Here is a 26,804-nt window from a genome sequence, read left to right as displayed (position 1 = left end):
TTTCTCTCCCTAATAGCCCCCAGTGTAGTGCTTTAAAGTGTGCTGGGTATTGAGGTGGAATCTTACCCTTATTTAAACTCTCAGTACTCGAGAGTGTTTAAACTTTGTTTTCCAAATTCCTATTAAGGTCTCCTTGACACTTGGTATTAATGTGTTTTTGTCAGTCTCCCTCAACCTCTTCCACATTTATGTTGAACAAAGAGGAGCAGCACTGGTCTGTCCTGTGTCAGAGCTTCTGACCAAAGTCACTGCTTGGTCTATCATTTTATATCTGTCTGGACAATATTTGCTGTCTCCTTTCTCAAGGAAATAAAGATAAGTGATTGAGCTGTGTGCATGATCCCATCTGTTTTTCTGACTTCCCCTAATAAGCTTTGAATCTATGATGTCCATGATTCATGCAATTCAGACAGAGGAATAAAAGTCTCCACACATGCACATAGAAAAAACCTACAAATTTTATATAAAAAGTATCCATATCGGGCCAGTCATGCCTATTAATATTCCCACGGAGGAAAGACACAAACATGCACTGAAACCTTCTTATTTATCAGAGAATGCACGTGAGCACTCGATTGTGAGATGTAATGATGAATTATCCAAGTCTGTCATTCAAGAGGTTGTCTGTCCCCTGTTTAACAAGTTTAATAATTTGATCAAAATTGCAGTTAATAATGAAACTCAATTATTAAAGAGTTTAGTAAAGTATTTGATAATAACTCAATTAAGATTTTGAAGCCTAGGGAAGCAATCAACTTCTTATTTCTCTCCCATTCTTCTAATACGTTTAAATAAGAAATAATATATTACATTATATTTTGTCTTATCGTTCTGATTTTAAAGTTATTGCTTAAAACCTAGTAGATTGTAATTAACAGCCATATGTACAGGACTTGATAAACATCCCTATAAGTTTGTAAATTAAAGCTTCAGGTATGCACTGCAGACTGTTTTCAAATTTTTTTGGTAGTGATATCTCTCTTAACTCCCCAGTGGCGAGATACAGTGATTGTGTGTGTGGAAGAGGACTTCATTAATAAAGGTAATATCTATTTTTAATAACTGAATTTGCTCAAATTACCCCACATTTTAGAAGCATTGGTAGGTCAACATTTAGCTGGGGTTCATGCCTGATTTTCGAGGAATGACCAGTTCAGTGTCTCAGACAGCCTCATGTATGTTCATTCCTTCCAGTCATGAATTCTATTGACTTCTCTCCCAAATGTTCCTCATCAGTGATATCTTGAGCAGCACTACGCACTACCTATGAATCGTATAGTTTTATATTAGAAAATTGCTGCTTATGAAAGCAATAAAACTAGGGCTTAAATAGAAATGAGATTGGCAAGCAATATCATATAATTATTAGAAACCATGAGCTGCTAAATGACTGTTGTTTGCTTGATAGCTGATTTTAATAGGTGATTATCTACAACATATCAGTCTTTTAGTAGAGAATAATCCGTATCACTTGCACTGCCAGACTTCAAGTCTGCTAGTCCCCATGTAAATTCAGGTGGTTGAAGGATTTCGACAAAGGAGACTGGACTGTGTTTTCTGCATCACTTGCCCATCAGTGTCACATCATGTACTTCTGTCTTTGTGAAAATACCCAATCTTTTCTCAGGTTAGATCATTAAAATAATCTTTCTTTTTAATCTGGGATGATCAGCTTTAAATGAGGTTTGGGGGTAGGGCTTTCCATTTGCCTGCTGTTATCAGCTAGTGGCGATTGTATTGAAATTAAAGGTCTCTAGAGCTAAGTTGTTAATGCCATAAAGGATTTTTTTATCACTCTTTGGAAATGAGTTTGTCACAAAATGGAGCTAAAGAAATCTGAAATCTCTCTGCTGCAGACCAAAGAGGACAGGTTCTTGGTCAAAAAAAACCCAAATAATTAAAAAAGGTAAGTGTGGATGTCTCAGTTAGTAGCCTGTTAATTATAGGGAGCACTCAGAAGGGCTGGAGCTGTGTATGTGGCTTCACAGCCCTCTCCACAGGCAGGGGAGGGAAAAAGAGGGTCCTGTGGGTACACTTTGTGCTAGACGCTGTGGGTGATGTCTCAGCCGTGCAAGTGGAACAGGTGCCAGTGAGGATGATGCACTAAAGGACCCGTCTCTATGTCCTTGTCCCTATGGACATGATGGAGGAGTAATGCCAGGCCTTGGTGGAGTGGGAAGAACTGTGGTAATGATCACAGCTGGTCTAAGCAGTCACTCAGGAGCAGAGGTCACATCTGCTCCCTGTGGAAAGGTGTTCCTCCCTCCCTTTTCTCTCAGGGTTCCTCTGGCTGGATATGCAGGACTGACTGCAGTATTCCCTTTAACATCTGAAATGCCTGGTTGTTGTTTCAGATAAGCTGAGGTGAGGAGTTTTGAGGAACATAGGTCAATTTCAGTGAAAACTCTTCAATACGGAAGAGCTCAACCGGGCGGCCTCCCTCTGCTCAGAGGCTGGATACTCGTGGGGACATGGTTTGCAGAATGAGCCATATGATCTAGGTTTACACCAGCAGAACTGGGCTGCCAACTGTAGCACCTTTCAAAATGAAGACCTTTTAAAATGCAAAATATGAGAAGCTGATGTACAGGAGACTTTAGATTACAGTATGCTTGAAGAAGAAGTTTCACTTAATGCTGAAAAAGCCTTTGGGATACAATCCCATTTCATCCAACCTGTTTGCAAATTAATTATCCTAAGCAGGTTCTTTTAATTACATTGCTTGAAGGAAGAGTAGCAGAACATATAAATTCCATGAGAGAGAAAGCAAAGGTTTCCACTGCCAATTTTGGAGCTAAATTCAGCAAAGGCAGTTTTAACGTGATGGGGCAGAATGTGATTATTTTAAATGAAGTCTTGAGAAACTTGTGAATTCCTTATTTTGTTTCTGTAAATGAACTGCAGTGCTCAATTTTATCACACTGGGCATGACATTTTTCTAAAGTATTAAGACCTTCTGTCATGCAATTTTTGTGACACAACAGCCTTTAGAAAGTTAAAGCACTTGGTTTTAGCTTGGGAAGGATCAAGGATCTTGTTTGACCTACACCACAGTGGAGGACTGTAGTATGCCGAAATGTTTTGGCTTCTTGGAGGTTTCTGACGGGTGCTCCATGTGTGGTATACACCACCACCACCTAGTGGCTACCTTCTAGCTTGATGGATAGCTGGCTGGAAAATACTAAGCAGAGTTTTCCTGGAAACTGGAAAACCACTCACAAGGAGCTGTTCTACCTCAATATGTTTCTGTATCATTTATTTGTTTACTTTGGGAAAGTATTCAGAGAGAACAGAATCTAATGCTGCTGAGGTCTGTCCTTATTCAACAGCTGGAGAGGCTATTTGAAAGATCAGTGTAGAACTTTATTTGATAGAACTTTATTTGTCACTTTTGCTAACAAATCTATTCAGGTATTTTTAGTATTACATGAAAAAAAATCTATGTTTTATATAACAGCATGACAAGTGCATATTGTTCAAAGGATAAACCAAAATACCCATGCAGAATGTCCATGAAACAAGTCCCTCTGGTTACAAAAGAGTGTGCTGAACTCGCTTAAATTTTGCCATGATGGAGTCTAAGCAAGTTATACATTGGGCATCTCTACCAACCAGTTCCTGAGAGCTGAAATCATTCTACCTGTCCCAAGCATCCTCCCATTTAAAAACAGACAAGTCTCCTGTTAGAGGTGATTGCCTCTCTCCAGTCACAGTTCAGGGAACCTCAGTAACTAGCTTAGATGTGATACCTGGTTTTGAGACCGTTGAAGTGAGAGAAGTATTCTCTGGAAAAAGTAAAGGCATGGTTAATAGAGAAAAGGATAAGATCACCATTTGCTTTTATCAAAGTTCAACGTTTTAATTTAGCCTTTACTAAAAAGAAAAAAAAAAAGAAAAATAGTTTTTAGTTAAACATAGAAATCAGAGCTCTCTGTTCTGATCTGCAGTTGGGAGGATCTGCCTTGCAAAATATAAAACAATGTCTTCTCTCACTTCCTGGTGTGAATCTTAGGTATTTTACATGGACCTTGGAAATGCAGTCTTTTCTTTTATTGTAAAGAGAAGCTTTTGAAAAGGCAGCAGTAAGAAGTTCTGGTTTGCATTCACCGTTTCTTGGTGGACCCTTTATTCCGATTATGTGAATTACAATTTCATCCTCTCCCCACACTCTACTTCTTGGTTGGCCTATTGCTGTGACTTTTCAGGGTGACCCTGGGCTGAGGGGCAGCATGGATTAGTGAGATCTGGCAATGTGGGCTGTTCCTGCAGTCCATGGTGTCCGCTGTGACCCACCTCAGAGACAGTAGTGGGACCAACAGTGTATATAGCAAACTCTTTGCTGGACCGAGATGTGAAAACCAGGGACCTTCAAGTGGGGAAAGACCCATACTAAAGCATTGTCATCCTCTAAGCTTGTTCAGAGCTCCTTCTGCCCTCTCACTCTCTTTTTCATGGCCTTGGTATGCTCTCTGCCATTGTTCCATGGCTCCATGGCTCCATATGTCTGCCCTTTCATCCGCTGCTCTGACTTCTGTGCTGCTCTTGTTGAAAAGGTCAGGGAGAAGCCCTGGGCCAGTGTGAACTGGTGTCGCCCTAGCACTCAGTGGAGGCACCAGCTGGGGAGATGGCCCTTGTTCTAGGTTCCAGGCAGCAGTTTCCACAACTCTCTTTGAACCGCTTTTTACTTTCTGTATCCTCTCTTTCCTCACAAAGATTTATTACCCTTGAGATATCTCAAGTTGACACGAACAGTAAAAGAAGCTTTCTGGTATCAGAATACAGGTCCTCTCTCAATGCCCAGGCAGTCCCCGACCTTCCTGCCTAGACTTCTAACAGCATTACGGTTCTGTTGACATGCTGTATTTTGTAGATACCACTGGTAATTAAACCAGGACCACCATCTCATTCTACATTGCTGCCAGATAGCTGACAGATATTAATGACCAGAGTTTGCTATGACAAAACCTGGATTAAAGCTGGTGACCTACATGTGAAAGACTTTGTATCTCATTACCGCAAGCTGTACACCCCTAGATTTCTTTGAAATGTAACACTGTTTTCTGACTTGCTCTTATTAATAATTTTTGCTGATGTCTGCCTGCTTTGTTCAGTGAGATGTCTGGGACCTTTCCATGTTCCTCTCTCTCATAGCACACAATTTTCACCCATCCTAATTTTTGTTCACTCTGATTGACCTTAAGAGATCTAGAAACTGGATAATAACCCAGGAGTAAGAAGATCAAAGCTTTTTACATCTAGGTCACTACTAATAATCCAGTGATGGTCATTAGAGCATATGTTTAGCAGCTGATGTAAATTCTTTCAATCCCCTTCCTTATGGTCACAAAATAAAATTTGCCTTCGTTTTATTGGCACTTTTGGTGACTTCAGTGGGTGTTTGGCTAATTAAAAACAAATCTGTGAGTAAGGCATCTTATTCAGGATTCGACCCCGGCTTAGTAAGCTGCTTGGTGACTGCAGTCATTTCTGTAAGATGGGAATCAAATAAAGATCCGATGTTGGAAAATTAAGATGCTGCAAGCTGTCAGTACAGTTTAAACCCTGCCTTGCCATGTGCTTCCATTCTGGGGGAAGGTTGTTGGTGTCGGGGTCCTACAGAAAGCCTGCAGCTGCTGCATGCTTCCAGAGAATACTGAATATGAAGAAATAAAGGTTCTAGGCAGGAATCCAAAGCAGGGATGTTGCCAGTGTTCAGTCTGCATTTTAATCCTCTAGCATACAAATTTTCCAGACAGACTGGTTCAGCAATTCAGATGGTCCCACCCCAACTCCTGGACAAAGCAAGTGAGACACATGACACATACACGTGTAAGAGGGAGCTTTGTATGCTGCATAGCTACTGCCAGATACAAAATACTGTGAAGGAACAAAGAAATGCTTTGAATTCTGTCATGCATGCTTTTGGAAGGAGAGTGATGTTATTAGCAGTGAGATTGTCTCCTGAAATGGAAATACATAATTCAGTTTGTGGTTCAGTTTGTTCTATTAAAACTTTGTCTTTATTTCTGCTGTCAAAGTACATTCACAATAAAACCTTCAAGCTGAAGGCAGGAAAGATTAAATTAGTCTTATCTTTTCAAGTTAAACTGGAAATAGATGTTGGTGGAAGGAAGTTCTGGAGGTAAAGCAGTCCTATAGCCTCTCTGTTATCTGCTCTCCAGGCAGAAGGAAGGCAAGCCTACTGGATCTTGGTGCAAGCTGAGGAACACAGGGGAATCTTCTTTCCAATGCCGAATTTTTTCCACTGAAAGCAGTCACTATTTTCAGGGCCCCAAAGCTCTGCCAATTCCCTGGAGTTTATTTGGATGCTGCCTGTCTTTTAGCAGCCCAGAAACATTAAGTGGCAATAGACACAGGGGCAGTATGAAATTGGTCCCACACTCTGGAAGCTCCTACTTCATGCTTCATAATCTTTCAGCTTTGGACATTCTTTAAGTAAAGCTGAAAACCTGACTTTAAAAGCACGGTGTAAAGCAAAGAGTGATGCAGTATTCATATGTGAATGACTAAGTAAATGGTTAAGACTTGTTCAGCAGCATAACACAGACATAAAAGCATCATCTTAGCTCATTGGTTGGCCTCAACATTTGTTTCTAATGCCTAAACCACTAACCAACTTTTCCATGGAGAATTTAGATGAAGATCAGATTCATGATCCAAGGTATTTAGAAAGAAAGATCTCACCTGCCTTACATGGAAACTGTAATTTCTGGGTTTTTCAGAGTAGTCAGAAATTAGCCTGCCCTCTTGGCAGTGCACTGTTTGCTCACTTGGCTCAAGAGCTGTAGAGATGATTCAGCTGTGCTAATTCTTGCAAATATCCAAAATTCAAAAAATCCTGTTTCTCATAATTGTGTCTGGACTTCTTGGTAGTCTTCCTGCAGAGAGTTGTGTGCTCCTGCACTATGCAGTGTGAAAAACAGGTCGACACCTCCTAATGCCTTCACGTTGTATAATGAATGTTTGTATGTTGTATAACTAATTTTCGTGGAAACAATGAGCTTTGCACCTTCTGGTGGCAGCCTGGGGTGTGTTGTTAATAGGCCGATTGACTCTGCAGTACATGCAGCCACTCTGGTGCTCCTGGTATGTGTCAGACTCAATGTGCCTCACTGAGGACTCAGTCTGCAAATGCAGAGCAGTCCTTTATCTGAGAATTCAGTTTTCCTGGAGTCTACTTGAAGCAAATATTCCTCACAGATCTCCACCCAAAAATCCCAAACAGATGGTCCCAAAAAAGTAATAATGTGATAGTTATCTTACAAACTTCTTTGGTTTTTTGCCTTGCTTTGCTGATACTCTGATGTCCACCTATGTGGGTAGGTCATGGGATTAGTTTGATGCTAGCAAAGCACTTTGGGTTTATTCAGATTTCTGTAGGTATGAAAACATCTCTTTTTAAAATTGAAAACCTGTTATTAACCACATGTTTTACAAATTGGGATAGCTAACAAAATCCATGGATTGTTACCTCCCCTGAGGCAATGGGAGTGTTGATATCTGTCAAAGAAAAAGCACAAACTAGTTTGGTGTGACTAGAAAATGTACATTGCCCTCTTGTGAAAACACATTCAGCTCCACTGCTGCAATAGATGGGTATCCAAGGATACATTTCAGTTGAAAAGTCGATGTGTTCTGACGCTTTATAAATATAGCACAGGTCAGTCATTGCTTTAGACTGACATCTCAGAGAATGTGTGCTCATAGGACAACAGAACCAAATCTTTCCTATTTATGTACATAGGGCAGGGACAAAACCCATCCTTTTTACCCTTGGCTCTGTAACCTTCTGGATTTTAGTCATTTCATCAGCATGCTAAACTCTACTGTCACTGTACTGTTGTGACAGCTTCACTTGTATTTCAGCTTCATGACAGGTCTCAAACACATGATACTGTGACCTCGAATCTGCACCCCATTCAAGCTTCAGGACCACACCATCTTTTTCTCTCCCTGTCATTTCATGTCAGCAGTTATGATAGCTTGTTGCAGATTGCAGATATTTATGAATTTCACTGGCAATGCAACAGATCTCTCTCATTCATTAGTAAATCTGGAAAGGTTATAGGTACAGTGCCAGTTAAAGACAGCATGAGGCAGTAGCACTTTATGCTTCAGTTGAGAACTAAAATTTTGTTTTTCACTGAGCTATTAATGTACTCAACTTATAGTTGTGCAATCTTTCATAACCCAAGAATTCACTAAGGGCTGACCCGGAATGGGATTTAGGTCACATCTGCTTTTGGGATATATAATCTGTCTTGGGATACATCACCCCATCAAGATGCAACATTTCTTTCCATTCATGAAGAACAATGAAGCAGTGAGCTTTGAACTGGTGTTTGTCAGGCTGGCTGTTTAACCATGACAGGACATTTAAACACATCAGCTTACAAAAATATTGTTTTAGCAAACAATGCTACCAAAATAGAGACAGTATGTTTACAGATGAGAAATGTAGGTGCTGTGGTACCGAGTAGATATCAGGACTGTCCACAGCAGAGTCTAGATCAGAAATCTAGTCAATAAGAGAACCAGACATAAACATTTTTTTGGGGTGGTGCTGGAAGAAGTATTGATGCTGGCAGCAGGTGGAAATAATTAAATTTAAGACCTTCTTTCTCTGCCAGCAGGACTTTATTTACATTGAATTTAGACATTTTTTTTTCATGAACAACCTGGACAGCTGTGAAAAAACTGCCTTCTTCTGTGCTTGGAGTGTACTCTCACTGTTTCCCAAATGAAGACAGCCAAAACCTTGACACAGGGAGTCTCCAGCTGGCAGACTTCTGTGAAAATACTATTGAGCTCTGAATGCTTTCTGAGTTTGTGGTCTGCTTACACTCTAGCAGTAGAGTCTTAGCTATCGGAGGTACAGATTCAGTTTCTGACACTTGCGTAAAAAAGTAAGAACAGAGTTTCTTCAGAAAGCAGTTCCTGGCTGACTTTCATACGTTTCAATGCTTTCAGAATTCTCTTTCTAACATACTCAGACAACCCAAGAATACTGCTACTGACTGCTAATCCTGTTTGCTGAGGTGAGTGCTTAAAATGTACGGTTTGAGAGCTCTGGTGCAGTGGTTTAGGATTTTACCTTCTTTCCCATGAGTGTCTCTGCCTAAAGTCATGGCAGATGATAATGCTAAATCTGCCCTGGCTGTTGGACTACATATCCTCTAGGCTCCATCCCAGGTGCAGGAAGAAATGCCAGTGTTGTGTTTTCTAGTTGAACCCTAGACTCAAGCCTGGAAGACAAGCCTCTCTGTATTTTGATGCTACTAAAAAGCATTGGTGCCCATTAGCTTGGTAAGCTATTATTTTTCTTTAGATACGTCCTGTCTACGGCATATTTCATATTTCTTCTCTCCTACTGTTTAAGAGGGACCATATGCACTTCTGCTGTGTTTCTTGTACCATAAGTGCTTGTTACATCCTCAGACACTGAATTCCCCGGCTGGTTTGTTGCAGGTCTTTGCCTGGGCAGTATTATCACTTTTACGTATTTGGCTGTCACTGAGGAAAGATGCAAAGAATTTGGAGACTTCTTTACAAGGAAATCTGATTATAACCTTAGTTATGAAGATGCTGCTACCTCTCCATAAAGAACTCATTCTATGAGATGAGGTCTTGGCTCTATTTTTACAAAAGCATGAACTATAAAACGGATGAAATGCCAACTCTGTTGTATATTTTAAATAAGTTGCCACATGGAGTCTCTGTGAAGCTAGTGGCATTCTAGAGACAGCTGCCTTCAGAGAGTGATTCTTCATTGAATGCCTCTCACAGATGATCTATGAAGTGTTTAGAGTCTTGAAGATCCTTTGACCATCAGGAAGATCATTTAAGCCAGGAGTGTGTTGAGAAAGGAATGCAATAGGAGGACAAGTTCAGAAAGAAATCCATGCTGGAGAAGATGCCAGTTATTTGTGTGATAATAGCAACCAGTTGAGAGAATGTGTTCTTGTTATATTCTCATCTTCTTGTAACATTGCTCTTGTTTTGTGGGGTTTTTTTGGTTTGAGAATTTAAGCACTTCCTAGAATTAGCTCTTTATTTTTTTTACTTAATTACATTTGGTATGAAATGTGAGTCTATCAAATAAGTATGAAATATATGTCATTACTGTTACACTAGAAATAACTTGTCTCTAAAGAGCATTACATACACTTAATTCATAGAAGAAACAGGAAGGAACTTGTAGGTGGTAGGAATTAGGCTGTATCTCCCAGCAGTAAACTTTAAAAGGACATTTTGGGAACTGGCATCACTAAGAACAGTGGCCCTGGGAGGATCCCTCTTGGCAAGCATAAAACAGCATCCTTCTGGAAGAAGTTGGTAGCAATAGTTCGGTCATGATTAAATAGTTCATCGCTCAACCATTAACGTCTATAGATCTTTTTATTCATGTTTATTGACTCTGGGGTACAGGAATATTAAAGGTGATGTGATCTGCTACTCTCATAAGATAAGAGAGCTAACTGATCTGAAGACACGTATGACTAATCCTCCCTTGAATTCTCACCCCAATACAAACTCTTCTTTTTCCCCCCTATTATTATTGTTGTTGCATTGATGTGTGCTTACTAAGGACTGAGTAGCTGTTGTTGTGTATTCATGAAAGCCTACAACCTGATTTATTTAACATGTTTACCAGACTACTTGGGGGAAAAAGTCAAATCTATTACTCATATTCATTACTCAGTGTGGAAAAGCAACAGTTGTTCCCCAGTGTGAGCTAGTTACCATAATTAAACTGCTGGGCAGTTCAAATTGCATCAGTCTACATTTTCCTAGTATATTTTTGTGGTAATGTTTATTAATGTGAAACATTGATTTTAATACGTCCCTCTAGTTTTTCTTTTCTATGTCTATAAATAGACCTTGTATTTTGCTCCTTGTAAGTGGATTTAGTTGGGCTTTTAGATTTTTAGAGATCTTTTTGTAACTGAGGAGAAGAATTCAGATAGGTCTGATTTTGAAATGAAATTGCAGTCACCACTAAAGTGAAGACATTGATTTTACATTTGCCACACTGAGAATTTTATGCGCAGCTGAAGTGGTACAGGTATCTTCAGTTGCTCTGGTGCACAGAGGTTAACTTAATCCAAAGGAGAATGTGTAGCTACACAAAGCTTGTGTGATAAATAAAGCAGCAAGGAATCAGCATTAGAGAAGTTTATTGCTTAAGTGCTTTAGAGAAGTTTGTTGCTTAAGTGCTTTTTATTGTTTCTTCTTTTTAGCCGACTCTTAATTACATTACTGAAACGTTAGTCATTATAATGGTGTCAAACAGTGCATGCAATGAGGTATCCTGGTGCTGGAAAACCAAACATGGATAGCAGCTTTCTCTTAAGCATGCGTATTGATGCATCGTTTTTCTTAGTATAGGTTTGTTCACCTTTTTTAGAAAAAGACAATTTTTAGTTAAAGGATCTCTACAGATTTTAGAATTTATTTTATATATCCCTTTGTATGGCTCTTTATGTCAAGTCTTATTGCATTCTATTGTTAAGCCATTTATAGACTAAGTATATTAATAATTATAAGATTTTAAAGGAATCTAGTGGCAGGTAAACTCTTATCTGCCTGATATATCTGTAACAGAAGAGGCTGCTCGACCCGTTGTAGCTTTTTGCTTCAGTGCAGCTCATGTATGATGGTGGTTTTCTCGTGGTACAAAAGGAGCTGAAAAGTACCATCTGCTGAAGGATTTAAGTGCCGTAAGCAGGCAGGTGCAGAAGAGAAGGCAACCCTGCCTTTCACTTGCAGTGCTTTAAATCAACTAGCAGTATGTTCCAGTTTATATTAATAGGCTTACAGATTTTTCTAAAATGAGCTCTTGTGGTCATGTCTTATACCTGGAAGAGTGAATAAAATCACAGAAACCCAGTGCAAGATCATAATATAAAGTTACAGTACTGAGGAAACATAATTATAGGTAATTTCCCCCCTTCAAACACTGAGTTTAAGTTAATCTCATAGAAGTCTACATCCCCCAAGAGCTGATTAGAGTAGGAGGGATGAAACTGGGGAGAAGCTTTACACTGTGGAATGATACTGTCTTCTTTAGCTGGCCAGTTGCCTAAGAAGTAGACACCTTTGGGAAACATCTGTTCCCAAGTATCACTGGTATCAGTTTTATCTGCATTGGCTCATGAGCACAGTCAGTACCACCACAGCAACAGCATTCCCAGGGAGGTGGCATCTCTGTGTGAGAAAAGTGATCCATATGGTCCACAGGGGTTTTTTACATCTCTTTCCACAGATTGCAAAGGACATAATTGATGGAAAAAAAGTAGTTTGTATAGGAAGAGGATTTTCCCTTCTTGCACTGTTTTGGACAAAGAACAAGAATGTAATGCTCCTTCACATCCTTCCATTCATCATTTGAAAGTGTTTGTTCAAGATCCATTTCCTTTAGGGCAGTTAATCTCCAGAGCTAATAGACAAGGAGATGGTGTACTCAAGAGTTGTCATTGTTTGAATACCTGTGGCTTATTCAGGACCTGCCCTTACTTCTTCTTAATTCCCAGAAGGTGACACAATCGTCTGTGTAATTCCTTTCTCCTTTCCCACCCTTGGAGAAATCTATTGGAGTCACCCAGGCTGTTTGCATTGACTTTCCTATTTCTTGTTGTTCTATATTGAGCTTTAGGTTTTATCCAAATGCTGCTCAACCAGGTTTCCTAGATATCATGACTATCAATGACAGCAAGAATAATACTTCTATACACATGGATCTACAAATGTGCACCACACTTGCTGTAAAAAAACCTAAGTTTTTTTAAATTTTAGTAAGCTTAAGAGAGTTGTCTTCCAAGACTTTTTTCTAGGCAAGAACTTATTTAGTCCACTCCCTATATATTTATATGTGTGTATATATATGCATGATGCTTTGTGCCAGAATTCTGGTATTTCAAAGTTTTTATATACTGTTGGGCTTGTAAGTCCTGGCACGGATCTTTCAAAAGGTTTGTGTTGTAGGAGAAAGCCTACATAGAGAAGAAAATACATTATCTTGCAAAGCTGCAATCTTAAAAACTGCTTTGTGTTAAGAGAGTCTTATTTTTATTTTTATTTTCCATAAGAACAGAACTGAAAGGATTACAGATGGGCACATCTACTAACTAGGGCTGTACAAAATTTTCGGAAGGAAGCCTGAAAACCTGTCTGCTTACAGCCTCATTGCAAAACCAAGGTTTGAGGCAGGTCTTTCAGCACTAAGAAAAATTAGCTCAATTACCATTTCACATTATTAGAAACTTCATTTTAGTCCAGTTCCTCTGTGAGTTGTTGGATTGTTTTGAAACTCAGTACTGAAAAAAAAAGTCAATAGAATATGCCTAAAGAAGTACAATACCAAGTCATTGTCCACCTGCCCCTTACCTATTATGTTAAATATTGCAGCTACTGCTACCATCCTTCCTGCCTCTCACCTCTGACTTTGGGGTCCTTTCCATTCCCTTAGCACTTTTCCTTTTTGCCTCGCATAGAACCTTACTCTCCTGATACCAATTTTGATCAAATATCTGTGTGTGTGCCGAGACCACAGGAACTTAGGGACAGATATTGTGTGGTTTCTACGCAATGGAGACCCCCAAAGAGAGTCAGGATTTACCTAGGTGGGTTTTTAAGTATTCCATCTCATTAACTCTGCCTTGCCCTTAGGCCTTGTTAAAAACTTTGGGTGCAACACAAACAATAGTCACTCCAGTCCATTGCCTAGGGGTGGTTGGGCACAGAAGGATGAAATACACACTGCTGTTCACCAGCTGAATTGAGACTATGGTTGTAATCCAGTCACTTACCCTATTACAAATGTTCCTATTGGGACCCAGCTGCGTGGTGGTGCAGGCTGGGTTTCCACTTTCTAGTTTGTGATGTCAATGAGCAGTGGGGCACACCAGTTTTGTGAGTGAGCAGTCAGCCCTTCCCATTTTCTTGAACAGTCAGTGCTTCTATCAGGAAACCAAGTTCTCTCAAGGTGCTAATGGTACCATAGAACTTTCCTCTTTTTCCGTTCCTTTGATCTTGTTGGACTTCAGGTTGTTCTTTCTCCCTTGAATGGACTGCTCTAGGGCCAAAGGTTTTATGAACTGGAAAAGATATCTGAGTCCACCAATTTCCAGCTCACTGGAGTGAGCTGTGCTTATAACGAGATTGATAGTTCTCCACAGAAGTTAAAGCTATTTGTTGGTAACTCCTGAAGTAGAGGGTTTTGCACTCAGTATCAAGAAAAGGGATTTTGTAGTTTAGCACTTTCTGAGATCTTGAGGTTCAAATCCTCAGCTCTCTAACACTCCCAGCTACAGACATTTTCCTTCCCTTTCTGCAGTTTCCTTTCTGCAGTACTAGGCTATAACAACTCCATATGCATAAGAATTTTAGGATAACATATTATATAAGTATATGAGACAGTCAGATATTTCAGGCACGAGAATTTTTTTCTGCAGTTCCATCTGTATATTCATGAGATGGTTGTCTCAGACTTCAGTGACTCGTGTTTCAAATCCCTTTTTGGCTAGAAATAGCACTTACTGATGCTTCTGTAGTCTGATTCTTCTGGCAAATTTGCACTAAGGACTTCACAACACAACAAGCACAGCATTCAAGTTAATGCTCTGAACCTTCAGACACAAAACTCACTGGGAAAATAAAGCCTTTTTCAGAAATAAAAAGGAATCAGATGATCTTTACTGGGGGGAAGGAAGAAGAAACGTCCCAGATCAGTGTATTCTCCATCTGGTATGTTCCCAGATTCCTAAAGAGATAACATGGTGTCAAGAAAAAGGATGTTGTAATTAGGCTGGGGCGTAGCCACAGCACAGCAGGATCCTGATGTTGTCATAGCCCTGTGATATCGCTGACCTTGGGGTACTGGAAGACTGTGCCAAACCTAAAATAAATAAAGTGTTCCAGTGCTACTGCTCAGTTAAGGAAGATCAAAGAGAAATAACATTTAATCAGCGGTACTCGTAGTCTTGTGCACTAATTGTTTTGACGAAAATTCTCTCTGAAGATTTTCTTTTGTTAGCACTGAGTAATAACTGATCTGCCAGTGTATTGACCTATAGCACTACTATGGCTCAATTAAGTTTCTTATTGCCCAAATCTAATCAGAGAAAATCCGAGATCGAAAATCGATTCATTTCCTGCTAGTTAATGACTAATTCCCCACAAATGTGAATATAGAGATTAACTTTTCTGGTTGAAAGATTTTTTGTAGAGGTAGACCTTGCCAAATGGATGTTTGAGAAGAAGCGGCATGACTTTTCCCATCCATCTTCCTCCAACCTCTTGGCTTAGGCTAACTGTGGCTTTTCTTTTTTCTTTTTTTTTTTACTGTGGGTCTTGTTTTATCCTAGCCTGTGGTGTACACTTGTTCTCTGGCCTCTTAACTTAAACTATGTCTCACACAATTGCAAGGAGCTGGTTTTGATAATTCAAGGGTAGGTCCTAAATACCCATTTATTTCTTCTCCATGTGCTTCAGAAGAGTGTTTCTGTAGTGACTAAAAAGATAGAGTGACTTTTAATAATAATGTAAAAGCTGGTCACTGTCCTTGGAGGTCTGGGAAAGACAGAGACTTTTCTCTGCTCCCACTTCAGCCTCTGCAAGTTGTGAATTTTCCCTGTGAAGGACAGAAATTAGATTTCTTAGCTCTTCTAATTATTTCTTCTTAATGTGAAGAACTAACAGCCTTCCCATGTGTCTATATATGCATGTGTTCACAGCATTAAAGCTGCTGAGCAGAGACATAAGCAGTAAACATCCATGAGGGTTGGCAGTTCTCCGCAGTTCCTGCTAGCTGTATGACTCTCACTGCAGCAGTATCTGAAATAGTCACAATCCTTTGTCATGTTTATCCTCACAGCGTGCCTCTGAGGTGGGGGCATCTCTCAAATTTACACATGGAGAACTGAGACCTGGATCTAAATAGTCATGTAGACTCTGGTCTTTAGTGGTCGTTGAGATTATCCTTTCCAGAGGCTCAGCCCAGTGGCTCAACTGCTGCTGAAACATATAGACTGACAGCTGTGGATGCTGCCCATTGCCTTGGGACCCTCTGGCAAGCTGAAACCAAGTGGCTGGAGGCAGTTTTCCTTGGTGGGGCATTTCTACTTGACACTGGACGTGTGCTTAAGAGTGCAGCTATAACAGGCTCAGCATCTATGGGGGCAAAAGGCTGGAGAGCTTTTACCGTGAAGATTAGCTCAGGGACAGTGTGTGAGGTTGTGGGTCAGCCTAGTGGACCTTTTGTTTGTGTAAGACAATAAAAAGGCTAAAGTCGAGCCAGAAAAAAATGGTTTTTTTTCTCCCAGACACCCAGTAGGGACTCACATGCTTTGTATGTGAAGTGCTCTGGTACAGGTATGACAAGCTGGAAGGAGAAAGTAACCCTTCAAATATTGTCTGGGAGAAGAGGGAGACAGGAAGACTGATAACGTAAAAGCAGCTGTAGGAGGAACACAAACTGAATCTGACTCCTGAAGCAGTGTAGCTATATTAACAGCAAAAGGAAAATATACATTGATGCAGTTGCTTCATTGTGTATTCTGTCAGCAGAAGCTGCAATCCTACACCCGGATAGTCTAAATATCATCATCTGCTTTGATAATCTTACTGTTTCTTTGGTCACATTAGTGCCTGAGAGTAATAGACTGAGCTTGGTTTTCAAAAGGTAGAAACTCCAACACAGTAGTACCGTTTTTATTCATTTATTTGTATTTTGGAAGACAGAGGAAATGCAATTTACTAATTATGAATGGAGTTTGTTAGGACTATGCTTGCCCTTTCCAGCTTCATCTGTAAAGTAAAAATAGCTTAGTGAAATAAATGTTTAAGCTAACTAGCCTGGTAGTACACACAGGATGTGGTTGAGTAAGGCTTTCGGCTTTGAAACATTTTCCGCAAAACCTTGCTGCTATTCCAGGCAGTTTTTACCTGTATGATTAACCCAAAAACTTAACCAACCTGCCCATTTTCCTCTGGCTGTACTGTGGTGGAGCAGAGCCTCAGGATCCCCATCAGCCCGATTAGTGCAGCACTTGTGTCAGCTCGTGTGGAGATCAGTGACAGCAGTGCTGTAGCTAGGGGTGAGCTACTGTGAGAGCTTCTAGATCTCTCCTAGGATTTCTCTGCGTAATGAAGTGATAATGTAGGGTGGGGAGGAACAGAGGATAAGGTTGAGAAGAGGGTCCCATCTGTACCACACATCTAAACACTGTGTCTGGATCTGTTAGAGCATCTCATCTCTAGCACGCTGTAGAGACATGATCCAATTCCGCCCTCTGGAATTTCAATAATGAAATTAAATTGTCGTGATCTTCACTTTATTTTCGAAGCATAGGAACAAGGTGGCCCCAGACCTTTTGAAGGCATGTGATGTGCCTCACTGTGATGATGTGCTGCTACTCTGAGGCTGAGAGCTGGGAACAGGACAGGAACATCTGTATCCCTGGCATACAGAATCCCTTAGCGTTTGATTAAATTGTTAATGGAAGCATGCCTAGCTGCTGAAATTACTTCTGCTTCCATGGAGCCAAATTCCTGGGTGCTCATTCAATGCTTGTAATGTCTCTGCAGTAAACTGCCTCAGAGAGGTCTGAGACTCAAATCCTCAGTGGTGATCTTAAATGTCTCTAAATGCTTTTCACTTAAAGGGCAGTTGGGGATAGGAACCACAGAAGGGCTTGCCACAGCGAGATGTGGTTAATTGCCTCTGGGAACAGAGAGTTCGAAGTCTAGACAAAAGAGCTGTGTGAGAAAAGGCCTTAGAAATCCACAGCCAAAACATCAGGACACCTTAAAGTGCTGAGAGACCAGACTATGGAGGTGATTCCTTGACACCCTTCATTGCCTTTGTCCCTTTGTGGGTTTTGCTTTGGTTGCCCAAGGGCACTTGGGGGTCTGCACTTCAGCAACAACATTTGGATGTGTTTCAGTTCATTAAAATCTCATCCACTAAGCAGAAACTCAGGGAAAACCTTTGACAGAACTAGAAAGTGGTAAGGAAATGCTTTCAGATTTAGCATAATAGGCCTAATTCAAAACCCATTGAAGTAATTAGATTGTTTGCATTCGTCCATACTGCTAATGATATAGATTGTGCTTAGTGGTTGAGGCAGATGAGAGGGAAGGAGAATTGTGAAAATTACCTGAGTTAAAGTAGATTTTAACATATACGTAGTGGAGGAAATGCTAGAATCCCAATCTTCTCCTCCTAAAGGAGTTTCTCAACCACTAATTTATTAAAAATAAGTTCGCTGTCTTTCTGATCTCTTTGATATTAGCTCACACAAGCTGTTCCCAGTTTGGGAGCACATCGTTCCCTGATCTCTACTATGCTGTACCTGGGACTTTCTCCTGAGCTGCCCATTTGACTTGACTCAGATAAGGGAGGGGAGTGAGCGTGGGGGTCTCCTCATCCCAGCTGAGACCTTTCTGCAAGGGAAGGATGTTGCCCTATGCCACTCTTGTGGTTTTCGGAAAGCCTTTTTTGCAGGCAAGCACTGAAAATATTTGTTCAGCCAAAAATATATGTAGGATAGATGAGAAGAGGCCTATTTTGAGAATTTTAAGAACTAGAAATCTCCCTGCTTAGGACTGTCAAGACTTACTTTTCAAAAAAAAAAAAAGAAGAATTTAAGCATAATGATCTCTCTGTTCCCTCTATAGCCAATCAAAGGTGTCTCTGGCACCTCATTTGACCACTTTGGCTGTTTCATTGGAGAAGCCACTCTCCCTTGACCAAAAAATTGTGCACAGCACTGATCCAGGGCAATGCTGTGGCTTTCACGCCCACAGGCATTCCTGCTCACAGCCCCGTCCCACTTGGCCTTGCCCTGTCCTGCTGGTCCCCTACCCACCAGACCCACCACCCTTGGTGGGCTCTCTGCCAGCCCTCTCTGCCCCAGCGCTGGGCATGGAGGCAGCTCACAGCTTCTCACATTTGTTTCACTGACCTTACTCAGGAGAATAAAGGTGAGACATAACATGAATAAGAAGGGCACATCATGCCTTATCCATTCTTAATCCACACATCCTTAGGAAGTCTTGAAATGTGTCTCTATCTATTTTAAATATACATCTGCCCTGACCTTGCACTGTGTATTCCCAAAGCAGTCAAATCTCTTCTAGAAGAAGGACAGGTGTACTGGCTGTGTCTTTTTATGCTGCTGTGGTTATGCTCTTGTTACAGTAGTTTTCAGTTTTGAAATCCTGGTTCCAGAGCAGCACAGCCTTCCCAGCAGGTCCCAACAGTTGCAACCTGCACATCTCTTCCCCTTCTCATGCCTTTACCCATGAAGTACAAGAGTACAGTACATTATAGTAAGTTACAAGTATTTTTTCAAAAGCGGAGAATTAAAAAGCAATCTTTTTTCTTATCTCCGTGACTCCTGCATGTGCACTGCTGGCAGAAACCCAGAGCTTAGTCCTCTTGAAAAACGAGAGAGCAGCAACCTGCGCCCCAATCATCACAGGCATCCCCTCACTGACCTCACTTCTGAAAATCTATTAGGTGGGGCTTGACCAGCAGCTATCAGCATCTGGGTTCAAATTTCAGAGGTTTACTGCAAAAATTAAAAAAATAAATAAATGAAAAAAAGAGTCTGAGCGTCTTCTAGCAGCAAAATGTTCTGATTTTCAAAGTGCTCATGTTCTCCCCTTACAGAGGTGAACTGGCTGCCTAGCAAACATCAAAGGGAAGATAGAAAACCCTAACAAAGTAGATAAAAAGGGTAAATAACTCCTTCCTGAAGCATAATAGCACCAGTTGTGTAAGGTTTTTCCCCATGGGAGCCAACTGCAAGGTTTGTTTCCATGCGCTAGCCCCCAGTGATGCTCACACTACTCCTTGCTATGCTCATGTTACTCCTGCTGGCTATGCCCCATTTGAGCCCTCTTCACTTGCTTCAGCCCTCGGCGGACTGTGGCGGTGCTGAGGCCTGAACAGGGCTTCTCATCTCCTGGGGGAATCAGCAGCTGCTGCTTCCATCTTCTCCAAGCCTGGGATACAGAAGCCCTGTACCACCTCTTGCTTGACTGCCTCTCGTTCTGTGCTCCAGCTCCTACCTCGATGCTGGAAATTGGTGGACTTGTATCAGTGACTGAATCATCACCTGGACATGTGTAGGCAGCGTGTTCAGCTTTCTGTACACTAATTCTGGTTTTCTCCATTTTATAGCAGACTTTCCCTTTTAATAGAAATGCAGCTGAAACATGATAAAACATCACGTGAAAAACAAAGCGCTGCTTAGGCCACTCTGTAGATTTGCTCCACCCCATCCTACCAGTGAAGGAGAGAACCTTCTTTTTTGGTGCCCTCCCCCCTCAATCACTGGGAAATTTGGGGAAATGTATTGCTCTTGGTTTTCACTTTTTCTTTATGTTTTAACCATATGCTGAAGCTTTAGCCATATGCTTTAGCATATGCTTTGTATTTTTTCAATAACTCCCTCCCAAAGAGTATCTGAATATAATAGATTTTTGTCACAGAGTTATCTGTCTACAGCATCACTTCAAAGATGCTAAAGCATCTGCAGCCAAGCAGATGAATATTTCTAGGCATTTGATCAGTTTCCCCAAGTTAGGTACAATTTGTAGATGCTATTTACTAAATATTCTTATTCCAGTACCCCTTGAAAGCCCCCCATATGCAAGAAAGGTGTGCAGAAACACTCTTAAGAGCTAAGAATCTGCCAGACAATCTTCTCCCAAATTTAGAAGCAGAATAAGAGGTATTTTTCTTCTCTTGTTTTTCCTTTCATAATTGGTAGCTGCCTGTAGAGATAGCACTTTGTTCTCACACACCAGCATGTTGATATAAGTGGTCAAAAAACACAAAGGTCAAACAGGAGATGAGACTAGAGAAGAAACAAAAGTATTAAACAGTGTTTGGTCACCCATGGAACTACTGTGAAACAGCCCATGCAGGTATAGTTTGTCTTGATTTTTGGGTGAAAAGGGTAAAGCAGGAGACAATGCTGATGTGCAGAGTGCACTTCTCAGTAGCACCATCACAGCAGAAGGGAACTATTAATAATTGCTTTCATATGTACATTGATTAACTGGACAAGGGTTTACAGAGAAGACTGAAGAACTCACTGACTTGCCCACTGAAAATCCCACTTGCGTTTCTTTCCTTGTTTTTGAGGCATTCCCTGAGCTCATGCCAGTGTGCCATATGAGGCAGAATAAACCACCCTCACATCCCCCTGCCAAAAACGGGTGTTGGTCTTCCAGTGATCTCTGTCTCCCGTTGCACTTGGCTCAGGCTACTCTTAAAGTAGTTAACAGTCTGTGTCTTTATGGGAATAAAAAAAGGCCTCTAGAACTTGCTAAAAATTCACAGTGTTTTAGCCATCAACAATGTTTTACCAGAGCTGGCTTCATCTTTTGCTAATTGTTGTGGCTTTCTTTTACTTCTTTTGTGTTTATGCATCATTTCAAAACAGGCCATGGAAGTCTTCAAGTAAGTTTTTAAACAAGTTTTGACAATGTTTTCTAGTTGTTCTAAGCTAAAAATAATACAAATCAGCAGGTACAGTCTGGAGAAGAATGCCTTCAGTCCCTGAAGGATCTTTTATTGTATTTGCGTCCTAGAGGGAGGCAAATAGAGGGGGGAAAGTCGTCAATTCCATTTGTTCACTTAACTAGGCTGTAAATGCCAAGGCTTAGCTCTGAGCAGCAACATCACGTTCTACACCTCAGAAGAGAAAAAATCATTCCCTTGTCTGTGATAAAAAAATTAGAAGGAAGCTTTTCTGCTTGCTAGGTGAGGTTAATGATATGACTGGCACAAGAGGTGGACACAGATTGCTTATGCTCTTCTAATGGGAGACCAAATGATACATTTATGTCTCCCCAAGAATAACTAAGAAATGGTCTTTGATGTCTCCAGCCACTGATCCCTCCTAATCACCCACTTCATTCTTGGGCTTTTGGATAACTCTTGGTGTCTGCAACTTCTTAGCCATTTTTTGGGGAGAGCTTCTTCACTGCATCTTTTAGTTCTTTGGTTCCACCACTAAGTATGTTCGAACCATTTCTCAGTCTGGATTATAGAGTAGCTCTGGAATGTATTTTTGTTCTCTGGACAGTGAAAAGAAAGGATCTTGTTTCCCTCTAGCGACTTGTCTTTCTGTTAAAGAGACTGCAGAGTGACTGAATCACAGAGATATTCATCGCGCTACATCCTTAGCAATAGTCAGCTTTTAACCGAAATACTTGGAAGACTAAAATTTGGAAGTTATTTTGCTTTGTAACCTACAAGTCACAGGACAATGATCAGTACAGTTTTAAAAAGCAAGAGACTATTCCAGCAGTCTTGTCAGCTTTGAAAAGCCACCAAGCTCCCAAGAAATAGAAAGGGAGTCCCAGTGGAGCCACAGGGCACAAGAGCCACTTCTTAACTTCCTACCAGTGATCTGCAGAAGTGTGCATATATCTATACACACATAGACATGTAAAATTAAATAACCACCTAGGTAACATTTGCAGTTGGTGCAGAAGTTTGGGGTAAAGTAGGTCATAAAGAAGAGAAAGTAATGAGCAGGATTTTCAATAACCTGCAAATAATGTTCGGGTTTTGGGTGTCATTCGCATAATTTTGTTCTGATGTAACCAAACTCAGAATTGTGAGCCCAAAGCGCCTTTCCATGGGGGGAGCTCTGTTTCCTTTGACAAAAGATTGAAGTTTGCGCTAGAAGAGAAATTCAGCAAGGTCTGATAACTGCAGTTACTACAGTCCTGAATTGTATCAGAGAATCGATACATACATGTCTTTATGAGCCCAATCATGCTTACCATACTGGCATTCAAGAATTCTGAGAGGTCAAAAACCAGAAAGTACAGAAAAGAGCTGCAACAGTACCTTGAAGTACTACCGCTTCATCACTTTGGGTTATTAAAACAGAAACAGGGGCACCTAAGTTACTTTTTCAGGAGGAGAAGATACCAAATGCCACTTTCAGCTATTGGAGAAGGGGTATAGAAGCAGGAGCTGAATGCAGACCCGCATTAAGTCAAACGATAAAATTGTGACTTAAACAGCAATGATAACCTGGACAAAATACCACTGGAATGGGTACAGCGTCCCCCTCTCTCTCTATGTTTCTACACTGTCTTCAAATATCTCTCTGAAAAGATACCTGGAAAATGAGATGAGCATATTTGATACCTCTTCTAGGACAATACAGCAATTGGCATCCCTTTTAATACTTAAGAGGGCAATATTCTGAGTGGATGGAGGTGGGCAAAATTTAAGGAAGAATTTGCATTGACTATGATTCCACTTAATCAGAGATGAAATTGTGCAGCAGTCCTACCTTACAGCAAAGCAAAGGTTGTCCAGAATTGTGTTTAAAAATTTGATATCAGACATAAAGTAAGTTTAAAGAAAACTTTCAGGTTAGGAACCGTTTGGCAATGCAGCAGTGTCTTCTGACATGACCTGCATGGCTACCAATTTATTGCAAGCAGCAGGCCATGCACTAAGTTTTGCATTTTTTAGGGCAAGACACAGAATTCAAGTGGTCATTTGGTCTCCTCAAAAGAAAAGCAGCAAAGGTTTGCCATATTCTTCATCTGTATTTAGTCAGACAGTTAGTATGCCCATTTCTTAAGATCCTCCATAAAATTTGATTGTTCAAGAGCTTTCACAGCTGAAACATAGCAAGTGTCAGCTTGCTGTCAGAGCTCTGGATGTGGAAAGCTGTAAAATGCAGACTCACTCCCTTGGCTGCTACCAAAGCCTTTGTGAACTGGAATTTTGAAAAGCACAAAAGAAAATGGCTCTCAGATTGGGAGTAATGTACCTCTGTGTTCTAGGAGTGTGAAAGCCTTCATGAAACTGGGCAGGGAATATGGAAACAGTCATTATTTGCATACAATCACTTCACTGCAAGGGACTGTATGCAACTGATTTCTTAAGAAGTATGTTTTCTTGAATCTGGTCCGCAGAACAACTACTGTCTCAAATGTCTTGAATCATACATTTCTTGACAGAAAAAGTCAGCTGAAAAATCTGCATGTTATGGTCATTTAAAATAATTTGTTAAGCTACAGTCAGTCACAGTGTTCACTGATAATGGATATCAAACATGAAAAGCATTGTCCTGTATCATTTAACTGAGTCTCAATTCTCATCTTATACACTTCTATTATGTTCTCTTCTGCCAGCCAGCATATGTTCCTGATTTTTTGTGCTATGTGTGGATTATTTTTTATTAAATAAATGAAGTTATGTAACAACAAACCCACACATCTACTTGGTTCCAACATGTGAAGGGCTGGTTACTCCCAGGCAGAAAAAAAAATTTGTTAAAATGCACCTTGGTTGCTGTATTTCATAGTCAGAGAACATTACATACGATCTCCCAACTTCATTTTAATGTTCATCTAGTTAATTTAGCTTTAAAGTAGCATTACATATATCTGTAATATAGTTTTGCAGTAAGCTAAGAGATTTCTGTAGATATGTTTCTAATAATCATTACACTAACTGTTATGGAAGCTTACATTGCGTATCTTCAGTTTCACCCAAAGCCCGCCAGAAGCTCTTCATGAAAGCCTCACTAGTTTTTTTACGGGCAGGTACATAGCTTTCTCCCTCATGTTGCTGACAGTTTTGTTTGTTATTTTATCTTGCAGTTCTTTCCATATGGAGATGCTTCAAAGTTTGCCCAGCATGCCTTCCGAACCTTTGATAAAAACGGAGACGGGACCATCGACTTCAGAGAGTTCATTTGCGCGCTGTCCATAACCTCACGAGGCAGTTTTGAGCAAAAGCTGAACTGGGCCTTCAACATGTACGACCTGGATGGCGATGGTAAAATTACAAGAGTGGAAATGCTGGAAATTATAGAGGTGAGATCAATATGATGCAAAAATAACATTTCTGAACGTTAGTAAAATTTGATCACTTGTTCACTTTATCCTTTAGATATTAAGCACACAAGAGGCTGTACTGCATCATTAAAAGCATACATTGCACATACGCAGCCTATACTGACTCATGCCTAAGTGGTGCAAGCACACTCACAGTTTAATAAGTGTAATCTTTGAGAATTGCAGAGAGTACATGTGTGCATATGAGCTTTTAAATTTCAAGAGGTAACTTTGTTTCTCATGAACAGCACAACAAAGGATTCACAACACCCATCTCAATATCACTTGACACCCATGAAATTACCTGTTTGTAGCTCAGGTAGCGTAAAACTTACTAGAGATTAACTTTAGGTGATTACAGAAATATACAGAGATGACAACACACTATTTTAAGTGAGCTCTCACAGATGGGCTTTAAGATGACGGTAGCATGTAAGAGGAAGGATAAAGCTTATCGACTTCATTGTCTGCCAGCTATTTGCCACAGTAGTTAAACCAGATTTTGCTCATATGAACACAGAGAAAACTATTAAAAGATGATGACTCCTAAAAATAATTATTCAGAATTTATGCAAGATATTTCAATGGAGTGACTAAAAGCCAAATAAACAGTTGATCCAGAGAATAAGTTACAACAATTTTGCTCTGTGAAAAAGCCAGCCAAAGAAATTCATTCCAGGATGCAAAATGCACCGACCAAAATAAATCTATATCTAAATAGTGTAAAACACATTCTTCCTTGTTCTAAGTATACGGATATCAGATTCTAAGGAAAAATAAATATCTTCAAGGAATCTGGCGATCATTTTATTGTTGGAATATCTTTCCAGAATGTGATCACATCAGAAAATCACGTTACAACTTGTATGTTGAATTTTCTGTTTGGTTTCTTTCCCAAGGCCATCTACAAAATGGTGGGCACTGTGATAATGATGAAAATGAATGAAGACGGTCTGACGCCTGAGCAACGGGTAGACAAGATCTTCAGTAAGATGGATAAGAACAAAGATGACCAGATCACACTGGATGAATTCAAAGAAGCTGCAAAGAGTGATCCTTCCATTGTATTACTTCTGCAGTGTGACATTCAAAAATGAGCTTGTGTACAATGCGTCATAGACTGCACAGAAGTTTAATGTTCCATTCAGTTTGCAGCTATTTCCACACACACAAAAATTTGCTTGGACTACCTATAAATGGACTTGCTTCTTGTGTTTGAAACACTTGTGTGCATGAGAATGTCATTTGCTAAAGAATTTTAAAAGTATATATTATAAAAATAAACTGCCACAACGTGATGTGTGCAATGTCATTTCATAACAACCCTATTCCTCTGAAGCCTGTGCAGCAGTCCTGTGCTGCAGTGAAATATATTATTTATTGTTCATGTTTTACTGATGCTAGCTCTGTGTCTCCTAGACTGAGTAATGTTAGTGACACTGAATTCCCATGGCAATGTTAACTGTTTATTATAAATCATGTCACCATTCTGCTGTAAAGTAGTATTGGACAGACAGAGGGGAAGAGTTCCTCAGCTCTTGAAGTCTGATCCACACATGTGCTTGTATTGTCAGTGGATATAAATGTACTTCATTTGCATGCCTTTTAGGTTTGCCTTAATTCTTACCTCATTTGCATCCCTTCAATCTGGAAAGAGCTATGTCAGAGGAATGCAGTATATAAAAAAAAAGAAAAAGAAAATCCTGCTAAAATGATCCCTTGAATTAAAAGTATATATAAAAATATATATATATATAATGTTTAAAATATTGTTTTATTGGAAGTTTAAAAGGTTTTATTGGAAGTGTATTGATCTTTGCCTGAATTTTCAAAAGCTTCCACAGAGGTTGCAATATATATGTCCCAAAATAAATTTATAACATTTGACCTTT

General features: G+C 40.1%; 1 protein-coding gene across 3 annotated transcripts in view; it reads left to right on the top strand.

Moving 5' to 3' along the window:
• Nucleotides 1-26,804, top strand: part of VSNL1 (visinin like 1) — a 90,036-nt gene extending 63,232 nt beyond the window's left edge. For all 3 annotated transcript variants that reach the window (XM_069850468.1, XM_069850470.1, XM_069850469.1), the window contains exons 3-4: nt 24,676-24,891; nt 25,812-26,804. In XM_069850468.1, coding sequence (XP_069706569.1) covers nt 24,676-24,891; nt 25,812-26,009 — 414 coding nt within the window. In that variant the 3' untranslated portion in view covers nt 26,010-26,804. The remainder of the gene's footprint in view (nt 1-24,675; nt 24,892-25,811) is intronic.

Source organism: Phaenicophaeus curvirostris, chromosome 2, assembly GCF_032191515.1.
Source record: "Phaenicophaeus curvirostris isolate KB17595 chromosome 2, BPBGC_Pcur_1.0, whole genome shotgun sequence".
NCBI classification, from domain to species: Eukaryota; Metazoa; Chordata; class Aves; order Cuculiformes; family Cuculidae; genus Phaenicophaeus; species Phaenicophaeus curvirostris.
Note: the sequence above shows the minus strand (reverse complement) of the source record. Positions and strands in the feature narration are given on the sequence as shown.